We start from the raw sequence: 25,551 nt of genomic DNA, 5'->3' as shown, positions 1-25,551 counted from the left end.
CAAAGAACTGATGAGTTGGCAATAGTTAGTAAATCTTTGTATATCTGGACTAGAATCAAGTTTTTCCAAAATACGATACAATAAACTATAAAGCCCTCTGAGGAGAGAAGTGGTGATATAATCTTTTTCTGTTATGTTATACCGGAAATCTTTCTTCCCCCCCCCACCAAAAGGCTGCACTTGAATGGACATTCAATAAATATTTACTAACTGAATCAAATTATACAAATTATACAAGATTTAGTTTTACAGCTTTAATTATCCACACCGTAACTCTGTAAAAGTGTATCTCCCCTTTAAAAAAAAAAAAAAAATTAATTTTTAAAGATAAAAAAATTAAAAACAAAAACAACCTTTTAAAAAAAAAAAAAAAAAAAAACCATGCACATTTCCTGGGGAAAATATTTGGCTTTACTTCAAGTTACTGAGATTTTTCTAGAAATGTGATGTTTGCAGCCCCACCTGGCATTACCCTTTGGCTCAGACTCTTAACTAGACAAATGAGCATGTGTGCGGATGGTACATCTTATTTTGTTAAAAAAAAAAAAAAAATGTTCCCCATGGAGAGAAGAGGGCAAACAGGGAACGCTTCAGGAGTCAAATGCCGATTCAGCAGATAGCCTCCCCCTGTCTCAGTGATTCAGAGCCTTTACTCTCTTTATGCTGTAATGAATTAGGAGGTTGCTAATAAGGGAAATGGGCATATCTTGATGACTACAGTTTCTGCCACCCACTTGCAGGTCCCATGTGAGTATCTGTCAATTTTTAAATAAAAACACTAAAGCAACAGTTGGGAGATTTTAAGGCGAAATCCCTATTTCAGCACATACTTCACTTAAAAGCCTCTGGGACCCAAGTGATGTCAGGACCTACTTCAGGGCTCCAAGTCAGTTCCCAGGTGGAGACCTGTCTTACAGTGTCTGCTAGACACTGGCAATAGCTCAGCAACGTGACCATTAGGAGTGTCCCCAATTTTCTATCTGTTAGAGAGAAAATGTTGCCGGCCAAGTTTGGTGGGAAATACATGCCAAAAGTCTCCTTTACTAAGAAAGGGGGAAAATAAGCTTAAATGGAGGGAGAAAGGTAGAAGAATCTTCCGGTTTAGAAAGGCTACTGCCATACTAAGTGGGACCTTGGGATCAGCTGACAAGACCATGCAGAGTGACAGAGACCCCTGTTATGGAAAGTTCCTGTGGCAGACATCAAGGGAGGAGTGAAGTCTTCTCGTTCCTGCACGCGGAGCTCATGGGAGCAGAGGAGAGAGCACTTGTCTCTAAGAGTGAAATGTGGCAAAGGGCAGAACTGATTTTTCTCACTGGAAAAAAGTGTTAGGGACATACAGGTGAGTCACTTATCGTCATGTTCGCAAAATATACAACCAAATGCTCTTGCCTTAATCAATGGAACAGCTTTTGCTCATCGGTATAGCCGATCCGACACTTCCTTACAGGTTTCGGATTCATACGGCTCCATGTTCTTTCCATCCTTCCCAATGACACACATTTTTGGCAAAGGTCTCCGTCATTTCAGACAAGGAACTATAAAACGGAAGACATTCCTATCTACCAGACAGAACACTTCGAATCAGCAACGGTGATATAGGAGCACAAAATGCTTACACGTTCCGTGACAAAGAGCCAAGAAGAACGGAGGGAGGGAACGTTCTAGGTTATCTTGGACAACGGGGGGTCAGGATTGTTCCAGCTCCTCTCTGGACACCACAATGTTAGAGATTATTTTCAGATATAAATATATTGTGAAAAAAGAGAAGTAACAAGCCCGAAATGGAGTCATTTGCCCCCCTACGAGAGCCCACCAAGACTTAATTACAGTTTCAACCTGTCCCATGAACCGTTTGAGAGTCGATCTGGAATTTCCTGACTGGCACTAGTGAGCAGACCTGCATGAGAAAAATCCTGCCAGTTCCCTTCCCCCCCAAAAAGATGATGTCCTGGCCTGAAAGAATCCTTCCGTTTCTTTTGCTGATAACCTTCCTTGCCCTACCCTCCTTCCTATAAAAACCTCCTACTTAGCTGGTCCACCTCCTGGGAGCTGGTGAGATAGGCCGTGGCCCAATTCATGAATCCTTTAAGAAACCCAATCAGACCTTCAAACTGACTCAATTCGGTTTTGTTTTTTAACAACATATATATAAATAAATTACAAACACAATTAACGAGGCCCCCTGTTCCTCCACTTTGAACGTGACAGCTGGGTGCTAAGGGGAGGGGACGCAAAATCAGAAGGGAAGGAAGATGTTCTGAGAGCCAAATCCATGAGGACCAAGTGAAGTGAGCCACCAAGTACCCTTGCCTTCCAGGAGCCAGTTCTGTGTTTCATGTATTTGTTACGGGAAGACCCTGGGAGAGCTAAAAGACAAGGAGTTCCTTAAAATGCTGTGTCCTGCTATCGGGTGATCAAGACATCCACAAGGTGGACTCGGTCTCTGCCACGATGCTGGCAGGAGCCGCCGGTTCCTCCCAGGGAAGGGATCGTTCTGCGGGATGTGCCCTGGGGTGACTGGGCACCTCTGTCGAGCTGCCCAGAGACTAGCTGAAGTTCACTCGCTCTCCTTGCACTCAAAGCAACAGTGCGATTATGGACACCAGCCTTCCTCTTTCAACAGATTAATGATGAAAGAAGAGCCCTGTCAAGGGCCAGAGGAGAGGAAAAGGTAATTCCAATGGATGAAATGAGCTGTTCCTGCCGCAGTCTGTTCTCATCACAACCCTCTCCGGGCTCCTCCTCTGTTTCTGGGTCTGGGCCTCCTGTCACTTATTTTTGCCGAAAAGCTCCCGACACTCGGGAGAGAGTAAAGGGGTCTCCCGGGCTTCACCTACGGGAGGAAGGAAGAGGAAAGTGCCTCCACGGGGCGCTGACCATGGGGCTGGGCACCCTTCCTGCTCACATATTCAACACCGTCATAGACACAACGAAAAAATTCCTTGAAGCCTCAGACCTTCTATTTCAGCTTCATACCGAAGAACTTTATTTTTTATTTTTTTTTTTTTTAAGATAAAATGGTACTGAAAACAAAATCTTCTCAACTAGCTGCTTCGGAACAATATACTGTATCATGAAGCTCTGTACATTTTCAATGTTTTTGAGATCTTGACAGGCCAGAGTCAGGTCTCCACTTCTTCTCCTTGAATTCTGAAACCGAACGGTTTTCTGCCTCTTCCAGGCTCTTCTGCATCAAGGCCAGGCTGCCGGATGGAAGGAGTGGCATAAAAAGTGCGTAGGAAAACAGAGCAAGGGACCACCCTCGGGGCCCACGGTGGCATTGACCTAGCGGAGGCTCTGGCTTCCGGTCCCGCCGGGCGGCTGCGTCAGACCACCCAAACCCAAGCTGCAGGAAGGGGGGTGGGGGGAGCTGTACAATGGGTCCCCTTGAATCATGCTACTAAAAAAAGGTGCAATGAGAAAGAAGTCCCTGTGCATTCTCAGTCACAAGTTGTGGGCAGAAGAACCCACAGGATTCCTCCCTTTGGTATTAAATAACAGTTTAAAAAAGCTTTTTAGAAACAAAGCAAATACACGGTGGGACCGGACACGGGAGCCGTCCCAGGTTAGTTGTCCACTGAAACAAGTCTCACCCCTAGTCATAAATAAATAATCTCTGCCCTGGTCGGACTTGCACGCCAGGATCAATCTCTCTTAACATCTTACTTATTTTATTACTGCTTTTGGTTTTCTGGGACTGATTGAAAGTTGCTCAGAGGAAATCTTTGGTTTTGCTTAAGTGTCCATGACATTTAATCATGACTTTCCTTGCAGTTTAATTCCAACCAGTCAATCAGTTAATCCACTTCAATTGATTCTGGGCTCTCGGTCATTGGCTTGCACTCATTGGGCATCCGCTGGTGCCGGCTCAGCTGTGTGGCCTGCGTGAAGCTCCTCTCACATCTCTCGCACCTGGTGGAGGCAAGAGAGAAAATTGAGACCAGGGAGCGGGGCCTGCAGGGTGATGGGCTTCCTCTCATCCTGCCTAATGAGAACCGACATTCCAAAGTGGCTTCAGATTTTACCGGCTCAAGAGGTTTAATTGGTGGCTCCTTCCCAGGCCTGGAGGCCTGGGACGGGACAAAGCCCGTCTGGTGCGGAACAGAGGGATCTGTCAATAGGCAGGGGGAAGGTGATTTCTCCAGAGAGCCTTGTCCTGCTGCAGCTCTGATCACTGTCACTTCAAATAGATAAAGAACAAAAAGAGATTTTTAGGAGTGAGCCATCAAAGCCCCAGCTTGTCTGGAGTTTTCTGCTCCGTAACCCCAAAGAGAAATTGGTGACAAATAGAATTTCCCCTGCTGCTAATTTAAAATCGGGGACTTGTCCTCCGCTCAGCGCGGCGGTTGAAGAGCCACCCCCTCTGAATGTGGAAAGTGCAGGAAGCGCGACATCCTTCTGCGCGACCGTGGGGGGTGGGGGTGGGGGGGGCTGCTTTTGTGCAGAAGTCTCACACAGCGCTGCCAAAAACGCGGGGCTAAAAGAGCTGTTTGCGCGGTGGGGTGGGAGACAGACGAATTCACCATCAGCCAGTGTCTGCATGGCTCAAGAAATTCACCTGGCGAGATGGTACAGGCAAGAATGTCCCTGGAGGCCAGAATTAGGGGTCAGTGTGTCTGATGAGGAGAAAAGTGGCATCCCGCTTCTAGAGCATCTACTGTCTTCAACTTAAAAAAAAAAAAAAAAGATTGTAACCTAGAGACCCTGAGCTGGACCTATCTCCCATGCGACACACTTACTAGCGCAATGGCTACCCAACCTACAGAAATACTAATGCGCAGGAGCGCTGCAGACACTTGTCCCGCTTCAAAATAACGCAACCTTTGGTCTCAGGTCCCTGCGCTGCTTGGTTGGGGTAGAGCTCTCAAGAGCTTTAAAGTCCTCACGGCTCCATCATGTGCCCCGTGCCCCGTTATCTGGGGGACAGTCCTCTCTTCCCTCCCCCCCTTTTTTTTGTCCATCATACAAAGTGCCTTGTCATGGAGGGATAATTACCTAAAACAAACAAACAAACAAAAAGAACACATCCATCCACTTTGGGGGTTCCTGTCTATTTTGTAATGTTGGGAGTCTGGGGGCTTGACCATCATGCTGGGATTTTTCAGAGTTCCCGTGCCAGCTGCATGTGTCAGGATGAAGAAGTTATGTTTCTTTGATTGTCTTCCTGGGAATATTTTTAGCAGCCTGTTCCACTGTTAAAAACTGCACTGTGATCTTGACAAATGTATAATGTCAGCTTTAATGTATCAGACCTATCAGCTCAATGAAAATAACTCAGAAGTATTGATCAGCTAATGATTTTTGGTGTATTCATTAACGTCCACGGGCAGCTCATCCTCTCTCCAGAGCTCCCGAGGTGCTGATGACATGTTAGCGAATTGCTGATTGTTTATTAGAAAACTGATTAGTTACTGGATCAGTGTGTCAAAATATACTACCTTTCACTGCCTGACAAACTTTCAAATTATTATATTCCTTTAAAAAAAAAATTCTGAAGCTTTGGAATCCATTTCAAAGAGACCGGTTTGAACACTTACGAGGAAAGACCCTCTCCCCGGGTTACATTTCTGCACCTCTCATCTTGGGTGTTCGAATATAAAGAATTCAGACATAGGAAGTTCCGTGCTTTGTATGAGGCAAAGTGTATGTCTCTATGTGATAATTAAATATCCAGATTGGACCGAGACCTTCGGAGGCGAGTTACGTTTTTCTCAAGCGGTTTGCCTAAGCGGCCGCACAGACATCTACACTCCCGGAATCGGAAATCTACAAAGTCTGCTCTGTTGGGCTCCGGAGATGCTCACTGAAAGACCATCTCCAGTGCCATGTGCCTCATGAGCGAATGAAAACACATGCACATGCGTGTACTTGGGTGGGTTCCTTACCAACCCGCCAAGGAAGTGAAGAGAGCTAGATAGAAAAAATATTCCTTTTTTTTTTTTTTAAAGATTTTATTCATTTATTTGACAGCAACACAGTGAGAGCGGGAACACAAGCAGGGGCAGTGGGAGAGGGAGAAGCAGGCTTCCCGCGGAGCAGGGAGCCCAATGCAGGGCTCGATCCCACGATCCCGGGATCATGACCTGAGCCGAACGCAGACGCTCAACGACTGAGCCACCCAGGCGCCCCCGAAAAAATATTCTTTTAAATAAGGGAAGAGCCTCCATTTCACATTCATCACCTTTATTTTGAGAAAAATTCCCTTCATGAGTTATTTTTATAGCTGAATGAAACTCCTCAGAAAAACAGACTCCATGCAAAAGCCTGGTACCTCTAACCCTGGACTTCACGTGGTGCAGCAAATAATAAGGAAAGAAAGATGGGGGTAATGAGCCAGGAACAAAGGAAGGCTCCTGCACATGGGTCTTCCTCTTCGTGCTGACGTCACAGCCTTGAAGGGGACATCGCAGGGGCACTGAAGCAGAAAGGCATCCGAATATTTCAGCAGAGAGAAAAGCCCCCAACTGTCTATGAGTATGGGTATCTTAGTTAGATTTGCAGTCACTCCTTACTTCATGTGATAGTTGGCTGGCTTATCGGTACAGAAAGCCTAACAATTGCCACCTGAAACTGACAGAAGCCAAAATGACATCAAGTTCCGTTACACAGAAAACCTGCAAGAAGCTTTCTTTCATGCCTCTGCAGCCAGTCACCAAATATTTCCTGGATTGAACCAAACTGTGCAGGGCTTGTGCATACGAAGTGCTCAATGCCTGTTTGCTGATGTCCCCTTTTATTTGCTCTATTGCCTAAATCTTGTTAAAATATTAGATGCTCTTTGGGATATCCTTGGATTTTTTTTTTTTTTTTTAATAATGAACCAATCTGTCTTTACTTAAGGCAAAGATGAACTGGTGAGTATTTTCTCCTGCTTCTAACAAACATGAGGAGAAGAGCCTTTCCTCTGGGAAGTCCTGATCTTCCCAGGCTCCAAAGCTGGGCATCAAGCAGTTCGCGTGGATCCAGGCAGAAAAGAGCAGAGGAAAGCAGCCCTCCCTCTGAAATCTTCAGAGATTATGTTTAGGAATGGGGGGGGGGGGAGGAGAAAGGAGTCCTCGCTATAAATAATGTTTTCGATGCCAATTAACTTCCTTCCTTCCTCTTTTCAGTAAAGAGCTGGGAATTATTATTAAATGAAATAATGTCTTGCTTTTGTTCCTTGCTCTCGATGACTATCAGTCCCACAGTACAAACTGAAAGCCACGACCTCCATCATGTTCCTTTGGTCAGTATGTTTCCTATGTGCTCATTTACTTTTTTTTTTTTTTAAGGTATTACTTATTTGACAGATAGAGACACAGCAAGAGAGGGAAAACAAGCAGGGAGAATGGCAGGCTGAGGGAGAAGCAGACTCCCCACCGAGCAGGGAGCCCGATGCAGGGCTCGATCCCAGGACCCTGGGACCATGACCTGAGCCGAAGGCAGACGCTTTACAACTGAGCCACCCAGGCGCCCCTGTGCTCCTCTACTTTAGAAGTTCTAGGTCTACAGCCAAGTGGCCTGTCAACAGGCCCATGATCTACCTGCTGCTTGGGGGTGAAGTAGTCCAGTGGGATCTCAGCCAATCAGACTGTGAGGCAGAGCCTGGACAGAGACTCTGATCTCCTAATGCCAGATCTTCTTCAGCCTGGATGGCAATAATCTTGATCTGCCTACACCCACAACTCAGGAGAAGATCTCAGATGTTGGAAAGGGCCCTCCCCTGTGGCGGCAGGCCCCCAAGAATTCTGTGAAAGCCTCCGGGGCCCTAGGTAGGTGGGACAGTTTGGGGGCTGAGCCATTTGGGGCATCTCCGTGGAAGCTGCCCGAGGCGTACAGTTTAGGGTTCTGCATCTTTATGAGGTCCTTCCCCTTCTTTGTAACATTGTTTAAGCCAATACCCATTAGTTGAAGTAGTAAAATTAACTGTTGCGGTGAAATCCGTTTTATTGACTAATCTGCAACAAGAGTTTTTTTGAATGTTTCTTTTATGAGCTTGTAAAAGGGTATCTTCATAATATTTACAAACGTCCGTGGGATGGATATTCATGAGCTATGGTGAGAAGCTTCCCAAGACTCCCTTGGGATAGTTCAATCCTGGACAATCTGATTGTATACACCAAAGGATTCAGCTTTCCATTTCCTAGAAGATGTTTAAAAACTTGCACTATTTAAACGAGCATACACTCGGTTCTCCCCTGGGAATATATATTTGCTAAATCAAAATTAAAAAAAACGCACCCCACCCTACGTACAGCATGTAGCTATCTGAATTAGAGTAGAAGCAGAAGGAACTAAAGCATGTACCTAGAATCGAATTCAGCCAACCCTTGTGGTTTTCTTAATTCGTTTTCCGGATGAAATTAGGTGATGGTCACAAAAACATACTTTAAGAAAGGGAAAGGATGCAATTATTAAAGCCCCTCAAATATTAATCTGATGAATTAAAGTTAAAATGGCAACTCTATTGGAAACATGACAAAAACAGGATGTTAGAGGAAAAAAAAATTGAGTAGAGTCAACAAGGTTACACATAAGTAACACCTTAACATTAATAGGAATCTATTTCCCATTTTGACCCTGAAACCTCTTCAATTAATTACTAAAATCTATTTACACAGCAACAAGATAAAAATCAATCTGATTCCTGGCACTCTGTCTGTCGGGCTGCCCTCTCTAATGTAAGGGGCCAGAAGGATCGTCAATCCTCCCGCATCTTTGCTTCTGAAAAGCTCTCCTGCTCCAAGGCATGGGACTTGGGCAACTGTCCTCTTCCACATTCAGAGCAGAGACGAAGCCAGAATCTGTGAAGCCCCTGAGGGTCAGGCCTGAGGGCGATGACAAAGTCCACTGTGCGGGACGCACACACCTGTGATAGGAACTCCAGTATCTGCGCTAACCACTGGCCCTTAGGGGAGATTAGAAAAAAAGCGGCCCCTTTGGGCTATCACAGCCCCCAGAAGGTCCAGCTTGGCTGGCGTAGTGCAGGTTTGATTTGAGACCCCTTCCTGTCCCCTTAGCCCAATGCTTTTGCACAGTGCACAAGCCACACCCATGTACGCAGAGAACAATTAAAACTCTTCTGATTATTAATGTCATAAATTAAACCACAATGAAACTAGTTAAGGATAATGAATAAAAAGTAACTAATTTGTGGGGAGGTAAGTGAAGATGACAACCTTTTATGAGTTCCTCCCTCTGATGGCAGACACCGAGGAAGGCAAGAGCCAGGCCGGCAAGACCCTGCTACCCCGAGACAAGCCGAGCCTCAGGCTGAGTGCCAGAGCAACAACGGACCACGCCAATAGGTATAAAAGGGAAATCGTGGGTAATAAGACTCTACAAAGACTCGTTGGCTGAGACTGAGCAAGGGGATTTGTCTCCCACTGCCTGAATCATTTCTCTTCTTGCTTGATCTTGTCCTACAGAAAGTAAATAGGCTACACATCTATGTCCTTTGAATTTTCCTTCCCAACCAGGGAAAACCAAGATGGCAAATGAGTAAAGAGATACGTGGTGGGTTGAAGGGAAAAGAGTCCATCACAAAGAGAGCAGAAGTTGCTTCAAGCCAACCAAGTCAAACGTACTGCTTCTCGCTGCCACGCCTATCCACACACTGCTTGGGCTACCAGAAATGCCTCTTTCCTTTGTTATGCCTGGAAAACTCCTACTCATCCTGCAAAACCCATCTTAAACATTATGTCCGCCAGACAGCACTGATAACTCCATTTCTGGGCTAACCTGCAGCACTGTAAGAATATGGCTGACTCTTCTTCACTTTTACACTTTTCATCCTATGTTGTAATACTTGCTTATTAATTGGGCTTCCCCATAAATTATGTGGTCTTCAAAGACTGGGGGAGCGAGTCTCATTCACCTTTGTATCTTTTGCACCTAGCTGGGTGCCCAGTACAAAAGCAGACGTTCAATAAATATTTGCTGAATGAATGACACATACATGAATAAATGAATGAGTGAAGGAACAGGCCATCGTGCATGATTCAGATGTCCACTGTTTTCACGACTGTGCTATATCTAGAAACAAACTCTCTCTGGGGGGCTCTTACCTTGCCAAAGTCCTTGGAGTTCAATCCTGCCTTTTTCCACATTCCCTGAATCCTCAAGCATTCGGATGTGCCCTGTATGTGGTTGTGTTTTGTGTCACCAACATAGTAATTCTGAAATCCAAAGAGCACTTGAAAAGCCCCAGGCTGGTCGCTATCACAGATTTAAACCACTTGAACAGACAGGAAAGAGGAGGAAAGAGTCCACCAGAATCCTAAAACATTCACATTTCCCAAGGGATGACTATTGAGACGTCCTAAATCGGGATCACCTCACTGACGGTCCTGGGCTCGCTGGTGGCCCAAAGGTGGCACCTTTGGGTGCCTTGTGGGGGTTTATCCAGCTTCAATTCTAGAAGCATAGAAAGAATCTTCAAATGACTTACTCCTACTTTCTTATTTTTCTGATGAGAAAAGAGACCCAGAAAGATCATCCTGTGTCCACAGTCGCACAGCTTGAGAGGAAAGAAGGTTCTAGGGTAGGCTCTACTTACTTGAAGGGCTTTTCTCCAGTGTGGGTTCGGATGTGGTTGTTGAGGGTGGTGGCCCCGGCAAAGGCACGACCACAGTAGCCACACTTGAAAGGCCGGTCACTGGAGTGAGTGACCACGTGGTTCCTCAGCTCGGACGGTTGTGAGAAGGACTGGGAGCAGTGACCACACTGATAAGGTCTGAAACAAATAAAGAGACTGCCTGGTCATTACTGTCTGTGTCAGTCAGGGCAAATCAGCACCACGAGGCAAGGGCCAGAACTTTCTGGTGGTATTTTCTCAGTTTTCCAAACAGCACCTTGGGCTCTGGCTGCTGGGTCCCCGAGACCCGTGCATGTTGCCACGGGAACAAAATTCACACAGCTTCTGAGGCACATTGATTCCCAAACTGAGTATTCCTTTCCAGTATTAACCATACCATTTCAAGAACCCTCGCTTTCTTGTTTTTATCCCCACCCGAGGCAAATATTAGTGCACTTTTGGGAGCATTGGGAGTATGGGCTCAATTAAGCAGAACATGACAAGAGAAGATATGTAATTGTTGCTCTTAATTCCGTGGCACTTGGAACTCTTCAAAGCGCTACGTCAGTTACCCACTTTCATCTTCACCCTAATCCTCCGCGGCAGGGAAAGCATCTGTTACTATCTCTGTCAGTTCAGAAAACGGAGGCTACGCCATCCTCGTAGGAATTAAGTTTTTGAGGCCAAGGTTACTCTAGGGTGTGTGGACTTGATCCTGAGGTAAACATGCAGAGAAGGCAGCAAGCTGCCTGCATGTTTTAATAAATACTCAACTGCCTTGGGGTCTGTAAACACAACCTCAACTTGGGGTCATCTGAGAGTTCACGGATGGACCCAGGTGTGGACCCAGCCAGATCTGTCTCTTTAACAAAAGCAATCCTGACTTGGGCTTACTCTTCACACACACACACACACACACACACACGCACGCACGCACACACACACGCACGCATGCACATTTATCCACTGGGTCTTTTCTTTAAACTTCAGCTCCCCAGTTTAATTTGGTGGCAAGCAATGATTCATAGCAGCACAGAAAATGACGGGATGTCACTATGTTTGCAGGAGGGATGATGGTGGTGTGAAGGCAAGTGGAAGGAAGTTGTGACAAATAATTAGCAAGATTATCAGAGAACATTCTTTCCAGCTCATGAGAAGGAAATCAAGTTGGGGTTTTCATAAAATAGATTAAAATTCTGTCTTCTCTACACAAGTTTTGCTGCTGACTGAAGCAGAATCTGGGGAGGGATGGAAACCCTGGGGGAGTTTTCCCCACTAGAAGTTACCTCACGTAGTTCTTGGACAGCGCTCTAATTTGTTTATCAAAGTTTTGGTTAAGAAAATTAAGAATCTGTCACGAGGGATGTGAACAGCACTGGCAAAGCCCTGGTTTGTGGCCCCGACGTTCCTGGCTGCGTTTGAGAAAGCCCATGGCAGAAGCTGACTTAATTGCTCTACCTTCCACAAATGCATAAGCGCCAAAGACCAGAAACCAAAACGAAGGGCCAAGAGACAATGGTGAGCGAGCATGTACAACGATTCAATTAAGTGCAAAATAAAGTGGACCCACTCATTTGTCAAGCGAAGGGCTTAATTGTGGCTACTTGCTTCACTGAACACAAACACTATTATTTTACCAGGCTTCAGCGCGCTGAGCACTGATTGTAGAATTTTTTAGCTTGATTAATAGTCCAGGATTGGTCAATAACTCAATACTATACAATTTTAATTACTTACATTTAGAAATCTATTTAACTGCTCTCAAAAAAGTTTCAAAGAATATACATAAGCGTCCTTGGTAAGGAGTTTATCAATCTTGATAAATTACATGTGCGTGTTATTACAATTATTAAATAATGCTTTGAGAAAGCCATTAAAATTTTATGTACATGGGAAGGTCCTCCTGCCAAATCTGTTCTTTGTAGTAACCATTAACCTTAAAGTGTGCCTCAAGAAAGAATTCCCTCAGGAGTCAACTTTTTAAGATGTTACGGAAGATTATAAACAAAATAATTTACTAATATATGCTATATCCACTGACAATTGATTTTTTCTAATAGTGAAGGGACCATTAACAGTGATTAGCCTCTGGTTACCTATTTTTAATAGCTATCACAATAAACAATAAACCGCTAAATAAAGCCAATTAATCTTTTCTTTTTTTCTAAGTCCACTGTCAAAAGTTGGGGTGATTTATTTCCTATCATCAGAAGTCAATCCATCCTTTGTATGTTAATAGTCACTGTGGCAAAGATTTGCACACAGAAGAACAGAAATGACCCCAGGGAGGCTTATTTTGGTAATTCTCCTATCAAGAGACTACCAAGGAAAGGCAAAGTGGATTCTAACACATCCCCCTTTGCCCACTACTGGCCTGAGAGGCACTTGCTAGGTATCCAGTGACCAAAGGCACAGCTTTAAAAACTTCGTAGAATTTAGCTGGACTGAATGGAAGGGTCTAGACAAAAGGGAAGATAGCAAAGCGGAGTCCTGCTTCAGCCCCTAGCGTTAGGCAGTCAGGCAGCTGTGGGACTTGGCCAAGTCAACCGGACTTCCTGATTGCTGTCTCTTCTCTCTGCCGAGAGGGATACACTGAGCTAGCTGTTCTCCCGCATCTCATCGTGCTCTGTACCTGCTTCCAGATGATCAACAAATGCGTGCTGCCTGAGGATCTGTCCGAGGCACGGCCCCACGAGACCCACAGCATCAACAACATGACCTCCATCTTCTATTCTGTCTACGAGCCAGTTCCCTGGACACGGGGCCTCCTACGGGTGTGTGTGTGTGTGTGTGTGTGTGTGTGTGTGTGTGTGCGTGCATGCTAATTAGAATATGAACCATTTAAACTTAGTAAACAGCTGAGAATTCAGGGCAACAAAATCTAGTCCCACAAGGTAGTGCCAAACCTTACTTAACTGATCTCAAGAAACAAATCGATGTCCTTTCATTCTTAAGTACCTTGAAGAATAAAATTTTGCACCAAATGGTTACATTCACCTTGGCAGAAGCTGACTTTATGTAGAATTCAGAACTAAAATGCGTCCTCTAGTTGTCACCATAATAACAGCTTGTCTCCCTCTCAGCCTAGATATTTATAGGAAGTTGGCCTCCACAAACTACAGAAGTCATACAGCAAGCAGACAAGATTCTTTCTTTCCCTGGATTTTTACTATTTCCTAAAAAATGAATAAAAGGAAACAATCCAAAAGTAATTTTAACGTCGACTGCATCATCAGGTTTCACCTGAGGACAAAGGCCTACGTTTGAGACAAAATGAACTCTCCAAGCCTGAAGGCAGGTCTCAGAAAACACTATCACCGCTATGGAATCTTCTTTGGAACAACTGGCCACAGGGGTTAAGACTCACGATTTACACCTGAAGGGCTTTGAGGGCATGAAATTCATTGCCATTACTCAGCTTTTTATCCTGATGACTAACATTCTCATTCACTTGTCCAGGTCTGGCCAAAAGTCAAAGCTTACATTACTAAACCTGTACATACAATCCATTTCAACTCCAAAGGTCTTCCTCCCTTCGACATGTCCTACCAGCAGGGGCTTGGGAGGACTGATGTCATGGGGCACTGTGTTTAGCTCTCCTCTTTCCAGGTTCACAGTTAAATGGGAATCTCCTTCCTTAAGCACTCTGATTCCCCCCAAGTCCTCATCCACGGACAGCATGTCATTATTCTCAAAATAAACGCAACCAGCATTCCTCACAAAGGGATGACAGCTCAAAACCAGAAGCTCGTGGCTTTTTTACTACTTGAGACATCTAGCACTGTTGTCCACAACGCTGGAAATGTTCTTATCTACACTATCAACTATGGAAGCCATGAGCTCCATGGTTCATGGCGTGAGAAATGGATGTGCTGTTCTACTTAATGTTGATGATTTTAAATTTACCTAGCCTTGTTGTGTGACTAGTGTCAACACAGAAATACCAAGGCTTCGTGGAAAACGAGAAGGTGCCTCCTACTCAAAAAAAAAAAACAAAACACCAAAAACTAAAAAACCGACAAAGCCTGGGTCGAGTTAGTGAACGTATATCACTGTGGGTCCATTCTGAAGCAGACAGAGAGCGGCGAGACAATTCTGTACATCCCCTGGCACGCTGTGACGGGCAGTCCCCGCGGCCCACGATTCCTCTCCAGGACAATGTGCAATTCATTTGCTTGGAGCCTGCGACTGGTTTGGTGTACACAGAGCAAAAAGGATGAAACATTTAACAAAATTAAGTGTGGCCTGATTTAAAATATTAATCCTTTGATTTTTCTTTCAGGGCAATGGAAGCCTCCAGGACAAAAGCTGTTCAGCTGGGCCCACGTTCTCTCCTTGCCCCGCGTCAAGTCCGCCCACGTGCAAATCTTCCAAGGCTTCAAAGGGAGCACTGCTTAGGTCACTGCTGGGCTGTGTGGAGGGAGACAAGAACGCAGCTCTACGGAAGGAGGAAAGATTTCAGGGAAGTGGCAACAGGGCAGAGCCAAAGGACCTGGAGAACACGGAGCCCTAGAAAGAAGAGAAGCTTCCCGCTTGGGGGCACGGGGGAGGGGTGCAGAGCGGCGGGGGAGGACAGTGGAACACAAGAACATGAACACACTGCAAAGAAACGATTACGGTGACGGTGATGGAGCATCTCCAGGCTCCTCCCACCAAACAGCACCTCCGAGGGTCGTCTCGCCCTCTGGTACCACCACAGCCAATCACAGACAATGATGCTCAACACAGCACAAATGTGAGGAGCTGACGGGGCACCCAGGAGGCTAAAAGGCAAACAGGGGCCACACAAAAATCAAAAAGGAGACAAGGAAAGGACGCAACATAAAGATAAGCATTATAAAGACACTTTCTGCAGAAAATAAAAAGAAGACATGGTCATCAGAAAACAATCCACCGAGATTGCTTACCCCTTTCTGGAGCCCCCCCAGTGGGACTGTTGAGAGTTTCTGCAGCAGAAAAACAGAAGAGAAAAGGGATTTCTAACTTCTGGTTCAAGCAAAAGGGATTTAAGCTGTCCTAGTCTAGGTCATAAGCTAATGCAAAAACCCAAGTATTTATGAAGTCCCTAAATAAAATCTTGATGGATCAAGAGTCTAACAGCTTCTTCCCTTTGAATTCACTCAGGAAAAGACAAAGCCAGTAGCTTGGGGAAAAGGAAGAAGAGAACAGGGGGTCTGCTTACTTATTTAATATAAGCAGAACAAAATCAAGAAAAAAAACACTTCTGTGGCTCCTGGATCCTCCTGGATGTGGTTTTTTTTGTTTTGTTTTGTTTTGTTTTGTTTTTTTTAGTGCTAACTCTTACCTGACCAGATCAACTGGAATTTCTTTCTGCATTTAGTGTAAATAATGTAGTAATGAAAAACGGTAATAATGCTGGCAACCTTAGGTGTCCCCAGAGCTTTCTCTTTTATATCAAGGCAGAGACTTTTTGATGGTCTCTCACATGGAAAAGCTCACAAAAATAGTCTCTTTGATGAAGGTTCAAATGTCTTGCGTTTCGTGGCCAAATATTCCGTCTGTTGAGTGAAAAATCTTTTGGACCTCGGATTCAGGGGCCTGTTTCAAATTTGGACCTGTTTGAAACTCTAACCTGTTTGCCTTCTGACTTTGTCTTCGGTGTCTCTCTTTTTCACCTCTGGTTCTAGCAAGATTTTCCTATCAAAATAAAAGCGTTCGAGTTTTTCAAATAGAGGGGAAACGGTTTCTGACTGGCAGGTTCTAAGCTTTGTCACTGCATACAGCTGAATGGGCACAAAAGTTAGCTGACTTAGGAAGTCAATAACTAAAGAAAATATGTACATTCAGCAGTTGTAATTCTCCACATGGATAATAAGAGAAAAGGCTCCAAATTTCAGGACCATCATACAGAAATCTGATGCTCCAATTTAGTTCTGGATATTTCTCTTATTTAGCAATTCACTCATGTGGTTAAGTATTATGGAGAGTGTCTTTTACTTCCAAACTTGCTAGTTCCAAGACAGCATTCTAGGTTCTAGAACAGAAAAGAGCTATTCCAGTCCTATATGCTAAAAGCAAATTGGGTACCTAGAAAGAAACATGTGCATCAAAGTGAGTGGGTATCTTCCACTATTTTGCCCCTTACCTCCGATAATCAATTTGGTAATGATGGAGTAATTCAGGCCATCTCCCCAACATGACTAAGAAACAATGTACCTTATTACTTTGCCTATAGAGGGCCTAATTTTTTTGAAGCCATAAATCTTAAATTCAACTGACCATGAATGATGGTGACCACCTCTCTCAAGTATTGACCAACAAAGCACAGGGAAGGCAGAAGTACAAACCCCCCGCTTGAGTAATCTGATCCCACTCTAGCTATCCACCTGGGCATCAGAGCACCCATCACTATACCTTATCTGGGAAGGCTGGGATCAGCACACGTGGGCATGTGAGTCAAATAAGCCCAACAGGGTCTAGCTCAGGATGGAAATCTCATGCCATTCAGATTTTTGCCAATAACTCTAAATTAGCTTGGAATCAGCACTGACCCAACAGTCTCTCGTGGAAATGCATTTTGTGTACGTAAGTTTTCTCTGTCAGGTATTTTTCTGACAGTTTACATAGATGCTTTGCAAATTATGACACTATTATTTGATGGGACAGACTCCGTAGGGACTTAAAACCATAACACACATACGGTTTTCTAAGCCACCCAGGCGCCCCCAAAAAACCCTTTCCGAGTGAGGAAAATATTTTCAAAACTTTTGTAACTCCTGTAAAGCCAAAAAGTACTAAGGTGTTCAGAGGTCTGTTGATCTTTTTACTAGGGCCTCTCCTGTCGTGTAGTAAAAGATTATAAAGACCCAGCTCTTGGGGCGCCTGGGTGGCTGAGTTGGTTAAGCGTCTGCCTTGGGCTCAGGTCATGATCTCAGGGTCCTGGGATGGAGCCCTGGATTGGGCTCCCTGCTCAGTGGTGAGCCTGCTTCTCCCTCTCCCTCTGCCCGCCGTTCCCCCTGCTTGTGCTCTGTCAAATACATAAAATCTTAAAAAAAAAAAAAAAAAAAAAAGACCCAGCTGCCTTAACATCCCTAATGCAACCATTTCAACATTAATTACAGCAATGCTTTGATGCGTAAGCAAGTGGTTTCTAGAATGGCACAAATAAAAACATATACACATATAAATGTATGTGCATATGTACACTAAAAGGGATTCTTTTTATCATTTTAGAAGACATCCAACCCCTCTCCAGCACACCTCCACTGTGTCCCTGCTAGGTTTTCTACGACGCTGTCATACTCTGCACAGCTGGGAGGGGACAGCCGGGTGAAAATATGGCAAAGAGGGCTTGAGTGGCTTAAGTGAATCAGTGGCCAAATTAAGAAAGTAATTCAGAAGACTTGCCTCCGAGTCTCCTATCCTCCTTCTAAAAATCCTTTTCTGCGTTTCTATTCAAAGTGCGTTTTCAAGGCTATTCTTAGATATTTGGGGTTTAATCAAATTTTCACAGGATGTGAAGGAGAGAGCGAAAACACACTCCTTTCTTATTGAATTATTTTGATTTTTGTCTTTTGCGCTCCCAGCTATCAAGACTGTCGAATAAACCAGTTTTGATTCATAAATAATAGTTCCATTATATCTACTGTGCCAACTCGTCAGAGCACCTGAAATTTTAATTCACTTGTTCAGCTAAATTTCATCCTCAGTTCATGGTCATAAAATTCCTTATTGACAAACTTTCAAACCAACTTTGACTCTGAGGTATCTAGTCAACATTTTTCTTCTGTGTGGATATTAGTTTATTGAATAAGTGGCATCTGTTTTCCTCCACATCACTAGCAGAGTAGGTATTTCCTTTTGACAGCTTTGCAGGATTTATGGCTTTGCATGCGCTGAAGAAAAATAGTACTAAGCAAAAAATTCCAATTCATTACCTCTTAGTACTTAATTAAGTTCATACCCAAGGCACACTGGAGGTGAACCCTGAAATGCCCGTGACAGCAAGCAGAGCATCCAGCTATATTATCTTAGGAAGACAGAGAGGATTCTGATGATCTGGACCTCATTTTTCCATCTCTGATATTCAGACATGTGCCATCTACTTTGCTGCCCGTTGGACGTGGACAGAACCGCGTGGGAAGCAAGAGCAGAATCCTCCCTGCAACCCCAGTGGTTCCCGTAGCCCGTCCCAACGATAAAGTCTAGCAGGGGCCCCACCATCCATCTCTGCCCTTCTAGAACACACACACCTCCCATCACAGCGTTCCGCCCCCCGCCCCCCGATCCCCAGGCGCGGTGCGGCTGGAGGAGGCGCCCGGAGGCTGGCGGGCGGAAGGCAAGCAGTGGGTCTCCCTCAGCGAGAGTCGGGGTTACCTGTCGGGGTTCTGCGTGCACACGTGCATCTGTAAGAGAATCCGCTGCGTGAAAGTCTTAAAGCACTGGCCGCATTTCCAGAGATGCCAGTCACTGAACTCCGGGTGCAGCTGACTGGTGGAAGTCGGGCTCGCGAGCACTCTCTGGTTTTTCACGTTGATCTGGTTAAATCCCGATTCCATGGGTCCAGACTTGTCCAGGAGAGAGAAGTTCCTGGTGCACGGAGTCTGTGGGAAGACCACGGAGCGCTGCGGGGCGACGGGGGGCAGCTTGCTGTTCTTACTGAAGGGTTGCAGGGCGTCCTGTCTGCACATGGCCTCCATGACCGTCGAGGGGACATTTACTGGGAGAACAGCAAGAGGGTGAGGGGGGATTAGTTTTGCTGGCCTTTAAAAGAAGCACAGTATCACACACTTTAAAAAAAATTCCTATAGATCAAGATTTAAAAAAATGTTTCTGGACTCCAAAGTCACATGGTAACGGACTATACTTGACCGGACCGGGGCGGGGGTGGGGGGGGTGGGGGGAGGAAGCAGGATTGCCGCCAATTACTAGCTCGCTCAGGGCCTATTTATTTAGCAAATACTATACGCTCAGGATTGTTGGCACACTGTCTTTGCCTCACAGAGTTCACTTGCGAGTTGAGAGAGAAAGACTCCAGAATGAGGCTCTGCACGGCACCTGAGGTTGAGAGGGAATTCAGAAGGGGCAACCAGCAAAGGACGGGGAGAGAAAGGGTGGTTGCCCAGAGAGGGTAACCCTGGGCAATGGCGAGAAGGTAGAGATCCAGGCCCTCGGGATTTCACACCTTCCACTGGACCTTGCCAGCACAAGACGTTCCAGAAAAACTGGCTGAAAGACGAAGCGAGCAATGTGACACACACCTGGAGACAGCTTGGTGGGATGACGACGGGGACAGGCTGACCAAGCAGGGCATGGGTTCTCAACACCGTGGGAATAAGGGTGCAAGAGGAGGGCAGACCTCAGAGTCTCTTTAAAGTTCAAATAAATAAAGATGTCAGGCCTAGGAAATAGACACAGAGTGTCTCTGTACAGAAACAGCAAGAAAGAAAAGCAAGAAAACGGCAAGAGAAAAGGGCTCAGGGTGGGTTTGAGTCAGGTGTGATTTACAGATAGGGTGCAGTGAATAACATAAGATGGGGGAACAGAGCAGGGGGCTGGCAACGGGGGTTTGGGAATCAGAAAGACCAAGGTTCAAATCCTGACTCTGCCTTCTATTAGCTTGGTGATCTTAGGCAAGTTATTAAAAAAAGAAAATATATGTGTGTGTGTGTGTGTGTGTGTGTGTGTGTGTGTGCGTGTGCCTCAGTTTCCCCATCTGTAAAAGGAGGTCAGTGAGAGCAAGAATCCTAAAAGTAAGAGCAGCGTGGCTAAGCGGTTGAGATGGCCTCCGTCTATATTAGCCTTGGGATGCCTGGCAAGTCCGAAAGTCGAAATCCCCAATTCTGTCCTTGGTGAAATGTAAAATGGTCACCCTAAGGATTAAGTCCATGCATAGATAGTTTTTAGAAAATGCCACGGCTGCCGCTCCACAGATGTGAAGCCCTAGGAGCACTGGCCTCATCTTGAAACCCCGTTAGGACACGTAAACGAGACAATGAAAGTATTGTCCGTACGGCCTCCCATCAACGAGAGCCATCACTCTTACTATTATAGAGAAGAGACTGGAATGAGGAAAGACGGAGGTGAAGTGCAACAGTGGGGAAAAAACCAGAAGTAAGAAACATTTCTGAGGAAGGGAGCCTAACAGAAGTGAAGTCGTTCTCTTTTTTTAAGTTGTTATGGTGCTAATAACCTATCTCGTGCACTCACTGGTCAACTCACAGGGGCAGAAGTGATCAGAAGCGAATATGCTTTAAAACTGCCCTTCTTGTTTTAAGTAACTAGTGAGTCGATAAAATGTATTTATTGGTTCTTTCAGGGGTCAGAGGGATTAAAGGTCACAGGGTGGGCGAGAGAAGAAAATCAGAGACCAAAAACTTGGAAGAGGTGGAGGGGCAAAGAGACAGGGGATGGGAAGTAAACCACAGCTCTTGGCCACTGGTTCAAGGTCACATGGAAGGACACACGTGACCTGGGGCTCTCATCCTTCCCTGCCACGGCCCATTGCTGAGATGCCGATGTAGCGTGCAAACTCAAGCGTGTTCAACTGCAAAGAGCGCATGGTAGTGGACCGTGACCACCAGGAGGCTCCGTGCTCGAGTTGGACACGGAGATGCCATGCGTGGTGGAGACACAAAGTGGACAGGGTGTTGCCATTAAGGACGGTCCAACCCAGAGAGTGTTCTGTATAATCACACCTATGACACAAATCCACCAAAAGGAACAGCTCTGTCTAGGGGGCTCTGGCAGCATGGCCCATCCTGTCTTGGGAAGGGAAAAGAAAGCAAGAGACTCGCATACCTGGGAAGACTCTAGGGTCTATGCAGCTGAATGCACATTTATACTCACAGGAGAGGCTTTTAAAAAATTAAATCAGACTCTCTTGATAGGACGTGGGCATCTGCACTTTCAGAAGCTCTCCCAAGTTGCTTCTCATGGACCCTCAAGTTCGAGAATCACTGATCTACACCAAAACTCTCTCTTATTACAAATAAAAAAAGCTGAAGCCCCAGAAGGTCCAATACTGGAACCTGTCCAGGGTCACAGGCAGTTAAGGACACAGCTGAGCTGGAATCTTTAGCCTTCTAACTTCCAAGGCATTTTTTTTTTTCTGGCCGCACTCCTATCTTGTCACTGCTCACCAGTTGTGTTTCCCAAAAATAAAAGGAACATTTTATAGCTAGCACAGTGTTTCGTGTGTGTGTGTGTACAAATATATCCTATAAACACGCGTATCATAAATACATATATATATATATACACCTATACATACCCATGTGCATGTTTATGTGTCTATTTTATATATAAATATTTACACGTAATTTTGACTTCTGAGGGAAAAGTGTGTAATCAATATGAAATGTGTCCACACATTTTAGGCTTCCCCCCAAAAAAATCATTGCACACAGACTGTTTACTCTTGAAATAGGCGTTGAAAAGTAAGGAGGAGGATTTTACACAGGGTTTAGCACTTTTTTAGCAAAAAATAACAGCAGCATTGTCAGAGATCAGGGCAGAACCCATTTTGTGTCGCCTGTTTATAACTAATCCAGAAGAGACAAATCACAGAGGAACCCGCACATTTTCGGGCAACATGAAGCTCTTGCAGGACAGGAAATGCCAGACCAATAGGAAGGCATGGTGGAAAGATCGTCAAATGAAGATGTCATCAGCATGCATGAGAGCAGGATCACCAGCCAGAAGCTTCATGATGGGAAGAGGAATATAATGCCTTTGGGAGAAATTAACGCAAAGGAGACTTTACGCAGAGATTATAAATTCTGACTTTCTCACCTCTCCTAAAAAATAACCTAATAAATTACTTTTCAAAAACTGTTAAGGTCACATCACCTTTATACGAAGCACGAGAATTGGTGGGCAAATGAATTTAACTTTAATGATCAATGTCAACATGCTAATAAAGAAAAACTTATACCAGTTTGTGTAATAATCTGGGATATATGGGATCTGAGGTAGTAATAATATCGGGCAATTAACAGTGCAGATGGTTGAAATAAAATTATGCTCCATCTCATTATTTCCTTCTCTGGGACACCTCAGAGCTTTCTAGCAATAAGTAGCAACAATGACATGCTACTCTCCTTTTGATATATGCTCCTGTACTGTAAGTGTGACTCAATTCAATCTTGCTGAATGAAATGAGCATGTAATGCAGACAGAAGAAAAAGTAAGGATGGGAAGAAGTAATTATCACAAAAGCAACGACATCTGATCTCTAACCTGTCCTGCAGAGCTCCTACACACTTCCATAGGACCCTAGAAATCTACAAAACATAGCTTTTTATTTTTTATTTATTTTTTTAAAGATTTTATTTAATTATTTGACACAGAGACAGAGAGAGAGAGAGCACAAAGTAGGGGGAGTAGCAGGCAGAGGGAGAAGCAGGCTCCCTGCTGAGCAAGGAGCCCAATGCAGGGCTCAGTCCCAGGACTCTGGGATCATGACCTGACCAAAGGCAGACACTTTACGGATTGAGCCACCCAGGCGCCCCAAAGTAGAGCTTCTTAGAGCAGGACTTAAAGGACACAGAAAACTGTTCTTCCTAAATTGCAGCCTCACTGGCTGCGACAATCGAAAGTATTCACAAAACACAGGACATTATCAGAGAGGGAACAGCCCGAACAGACCAGTGCAAGAGGACCAAGACGACTAGCCAAAGTGACCTAGATGATGAAGTGCCTTCTACACGAAGACACACTGAGCTGGTAAAATCTCTTCCACCTAGCAGACAAAGATGAAGGGGTAGAGAGCAAACTCTCAAAGCCCTAAAAGGTTCTAGAGTCAAGGAACAACATGAACTCATCAAATCCTTGAAAATCAAGAGTGGGAGCAGCAAATGCAGAATCCCTAAAACAACCTTTTGTCCATTCATTCAGCCCCCAAATACTTAGCGAGCTTCTGCTCCATGCCTGACATGGCTGGTGCTGCGGGTAGTGGGGCGGGGGGGTGGGGGGGGGATGTGGAGGGATAAGTAAGCCCCAGCCCCTGGCCTCATGCCACTTACACTCCAGTGACAGAGACAGATTTCAAACTGATGTTTCTACAAAGAAGTACTTACTCCATTTCATCAAATATAAAATGCCCTTGTTTGCAGGTTGCACCGTGAATTGTCAATCACCATTCATTGCAAGGCATCTCCCAGGTTCAGAAAGAACAAAACGTGAACAACATGTGCGTGTTGCTACAAGTGTGATATGTGCTATGAGAAATACGAAAAGGTGCCTGGAAAGCATATCACCAGGATGGCAGCTTCCCTAAGGCAGTGACTTTGAATGTGAATCCTGTAGGGCGCACAGGTATCAGACAGGTGTAAAGGGGAAAAAAAGACAATGCAAGAAGATGAAACGTGGGCAGTTGTGGCCATAGGGTCTGTGCAGATGCTGAGGGAGGAAGGAGCTCAACAGAGGATGTAGGGTCTGCAACAGACTGAACAGGGCACGGCCAGTCCAACGATGCTCGAATTCTCATTCTGTAAAGGATGATGTGAGCCACACAGAATACTTTCTGGAGACTCTATGTGGACCGTGGGCTACCGTACCGAAGAACTGGGGATTCATTATAAGAGTAATGGCAAACCAAAACAGGGTTTTAAATTAGGGTGTGAGGTGATGAGATTTATGCTCTAAATGCACCATCATTCTATACTGTTAAATGAAAAAGTGAGGTGCAGAACAATGTATATAGTACGTTACCACTACCTGCAGAAAAGAGCGAGGGGCAGAGTGAGAGCCAGAGAAAGAGAAGGAGAACATGCTTGAATAGAGGCGGCAAAAAAAAAAAAAAAAAAAAAGACATCTGGAAGGAGACCTGGGAATCTATCAACCGGCTTCTAAGGGGAATTATACGTCCATAGTCCTTTCTGGATTTTGGTCTATGGAACCAAATTACCTATTCACAAAACACACCAATGAGCTGAAACCATAAAATAAGCACATCAATGAGACTTCACTTGGGCCGCTGTGAGGCCACCGAGGAAAATGTGACACGCTGGAGACTACTGCAGTGGTCCGTGACAAAGCCAGCGATCACATTGACCAAGGGGTAGCAGAAGTGAAAAGGAGTGCACTTAAGAATATCCAATCAACGGGGCTTTGTAACTGACTGGATAGAGGGGCGAGTGAGGGTTAGGTGTTGGGGTTTCTAGAAAGAACAACTGGATGAATGCGGGTGAGCTACTGAACTGAGGGAGAGGCAGAATGGTTTCAGGTGTACATGCTGAGCTGGACACTCTGGTGAGATACCAAAGGCAGAGGTGGAGCAGACAAGTGGACGGGAGTATGGGGCTCAGTAGAGAGGTCTGGACTGGAAACGCAAATCTGGGAATACCTAAGTCAGGTCTCCTGGAAAAAGACTCTGAAAGGGAGATTTGCAGTTTTGCACGCAGGAGGACCATGTCCATGGAGGAGATGGACAGCTCTGGAGCTGGGCGGGGGGGGGGGGGGGGGGGGGAGGTCCTTCACAGCTGTCCTGCTTTGGGACAGGGGAAGCAGTCCTTATCAGCCCCCACGTTGACCAGCCACTGGACACAGGCTAATGACTGAGGGCAGAGAGGCTCTCTTAGGCGGAAGGTAATTCCTGGGGACAAACTCATCTGAAAGCTGGCAGCCCCTTCTTCTCCCACAAACTGGGGGGAAGGAGTGCCTCAAGCGGACAGCAAGGCGGATCTAGGCAGCATACCCCTGCACCCCAAAGCACCCAGAGATTGAATCTTTCATGACAGTGGGTTTCCCTGGGGTTTTTTTTTTTTTTTTTTTTTTTTTTTTTTTGGTCATTTCTTGCTGTGGGCGCATTTCCAGTGGGCGCTGCCTTCTTTTGGGAGTCCTGTGCCAGTACGGAGGCATCCCTATGGGGTGGCTTCTCTTTGCTTCTTCTGGCACACTACAGTTTTCTGCAGCTCTGGACCAATCTTTGTTTGTTCGTTGGCCCAAGGTTTCTATACCTGGCAGGTAGTGCAAAATCCAGCCCCACAACATCCCAAAGGCCGGGGCCGGTTTCTAGAGAGCAGCACTGT

The 25,551-nt window shown here is 45.3% G+C and overlaps 1 protein-coding gene across 2 annotated transcripts in view; it reads right to left on the bottom strand.

The window, feature by feature from the left end:
* Window positions 1–2,976: 2,976 nt before the first annotated feature.
* Window positions 2,977–25,551, bottom strand: part of PRDM6 (PR/SET domain 6) — a 98,351-nt gene continuing 75,776 nt past the window's right edge. Inside the window, exons 6-8 of one of the 2 annotated variants that reach the window (XM_025861011.2) lie at window positions 18,896–19,238; window positions 10,541–10,717; window positions 2,977–3,915 (exon numbers count right to left, since the gene is read on the bottom strand). In XM_025861011.2, the coding sequence (XP_025716796.1) occupies window positions 3,801–3,915; window positions 10,541–10,717; window positions 18,896–19,238 (635 nt within the window). In that variant the 3' untranslated portion in view covers window positions 2,977–3,800. Of the gene's footprint in view, window positions 3,916–4,561; window positions 4,671–10,540; window positions 10,718–18,895; window positions 19,239–25,551 lie in introns of those variants that run through there. The other variant, XM_073878528.1, reaches the window with a different exon arrangement.

Source organism: Callorhinus ursinus, unplaced genomic scaffold (genome assembly GCF_003265705.2).
Source record: "Callorhinus ursinus isolate GAN/ISIS: 27379988/994484 unplaced genomic scaffold, GSC_fseal_2.0 scaffold30, whole genome shotgun sequence".
Classification (NCBI taxonomy): domain Eukaryota; kingdom Metazoa; phylum Chordata; class Mammalia; order Carnivora; family Otariidae; genus Callorhinus; species Callorhinus ursinus.
The sequence above is the reverse complement of the archived record's forward strand: the minus strand, read 5'-3'. Positions and strand labels throughout refer to the sequence as shown.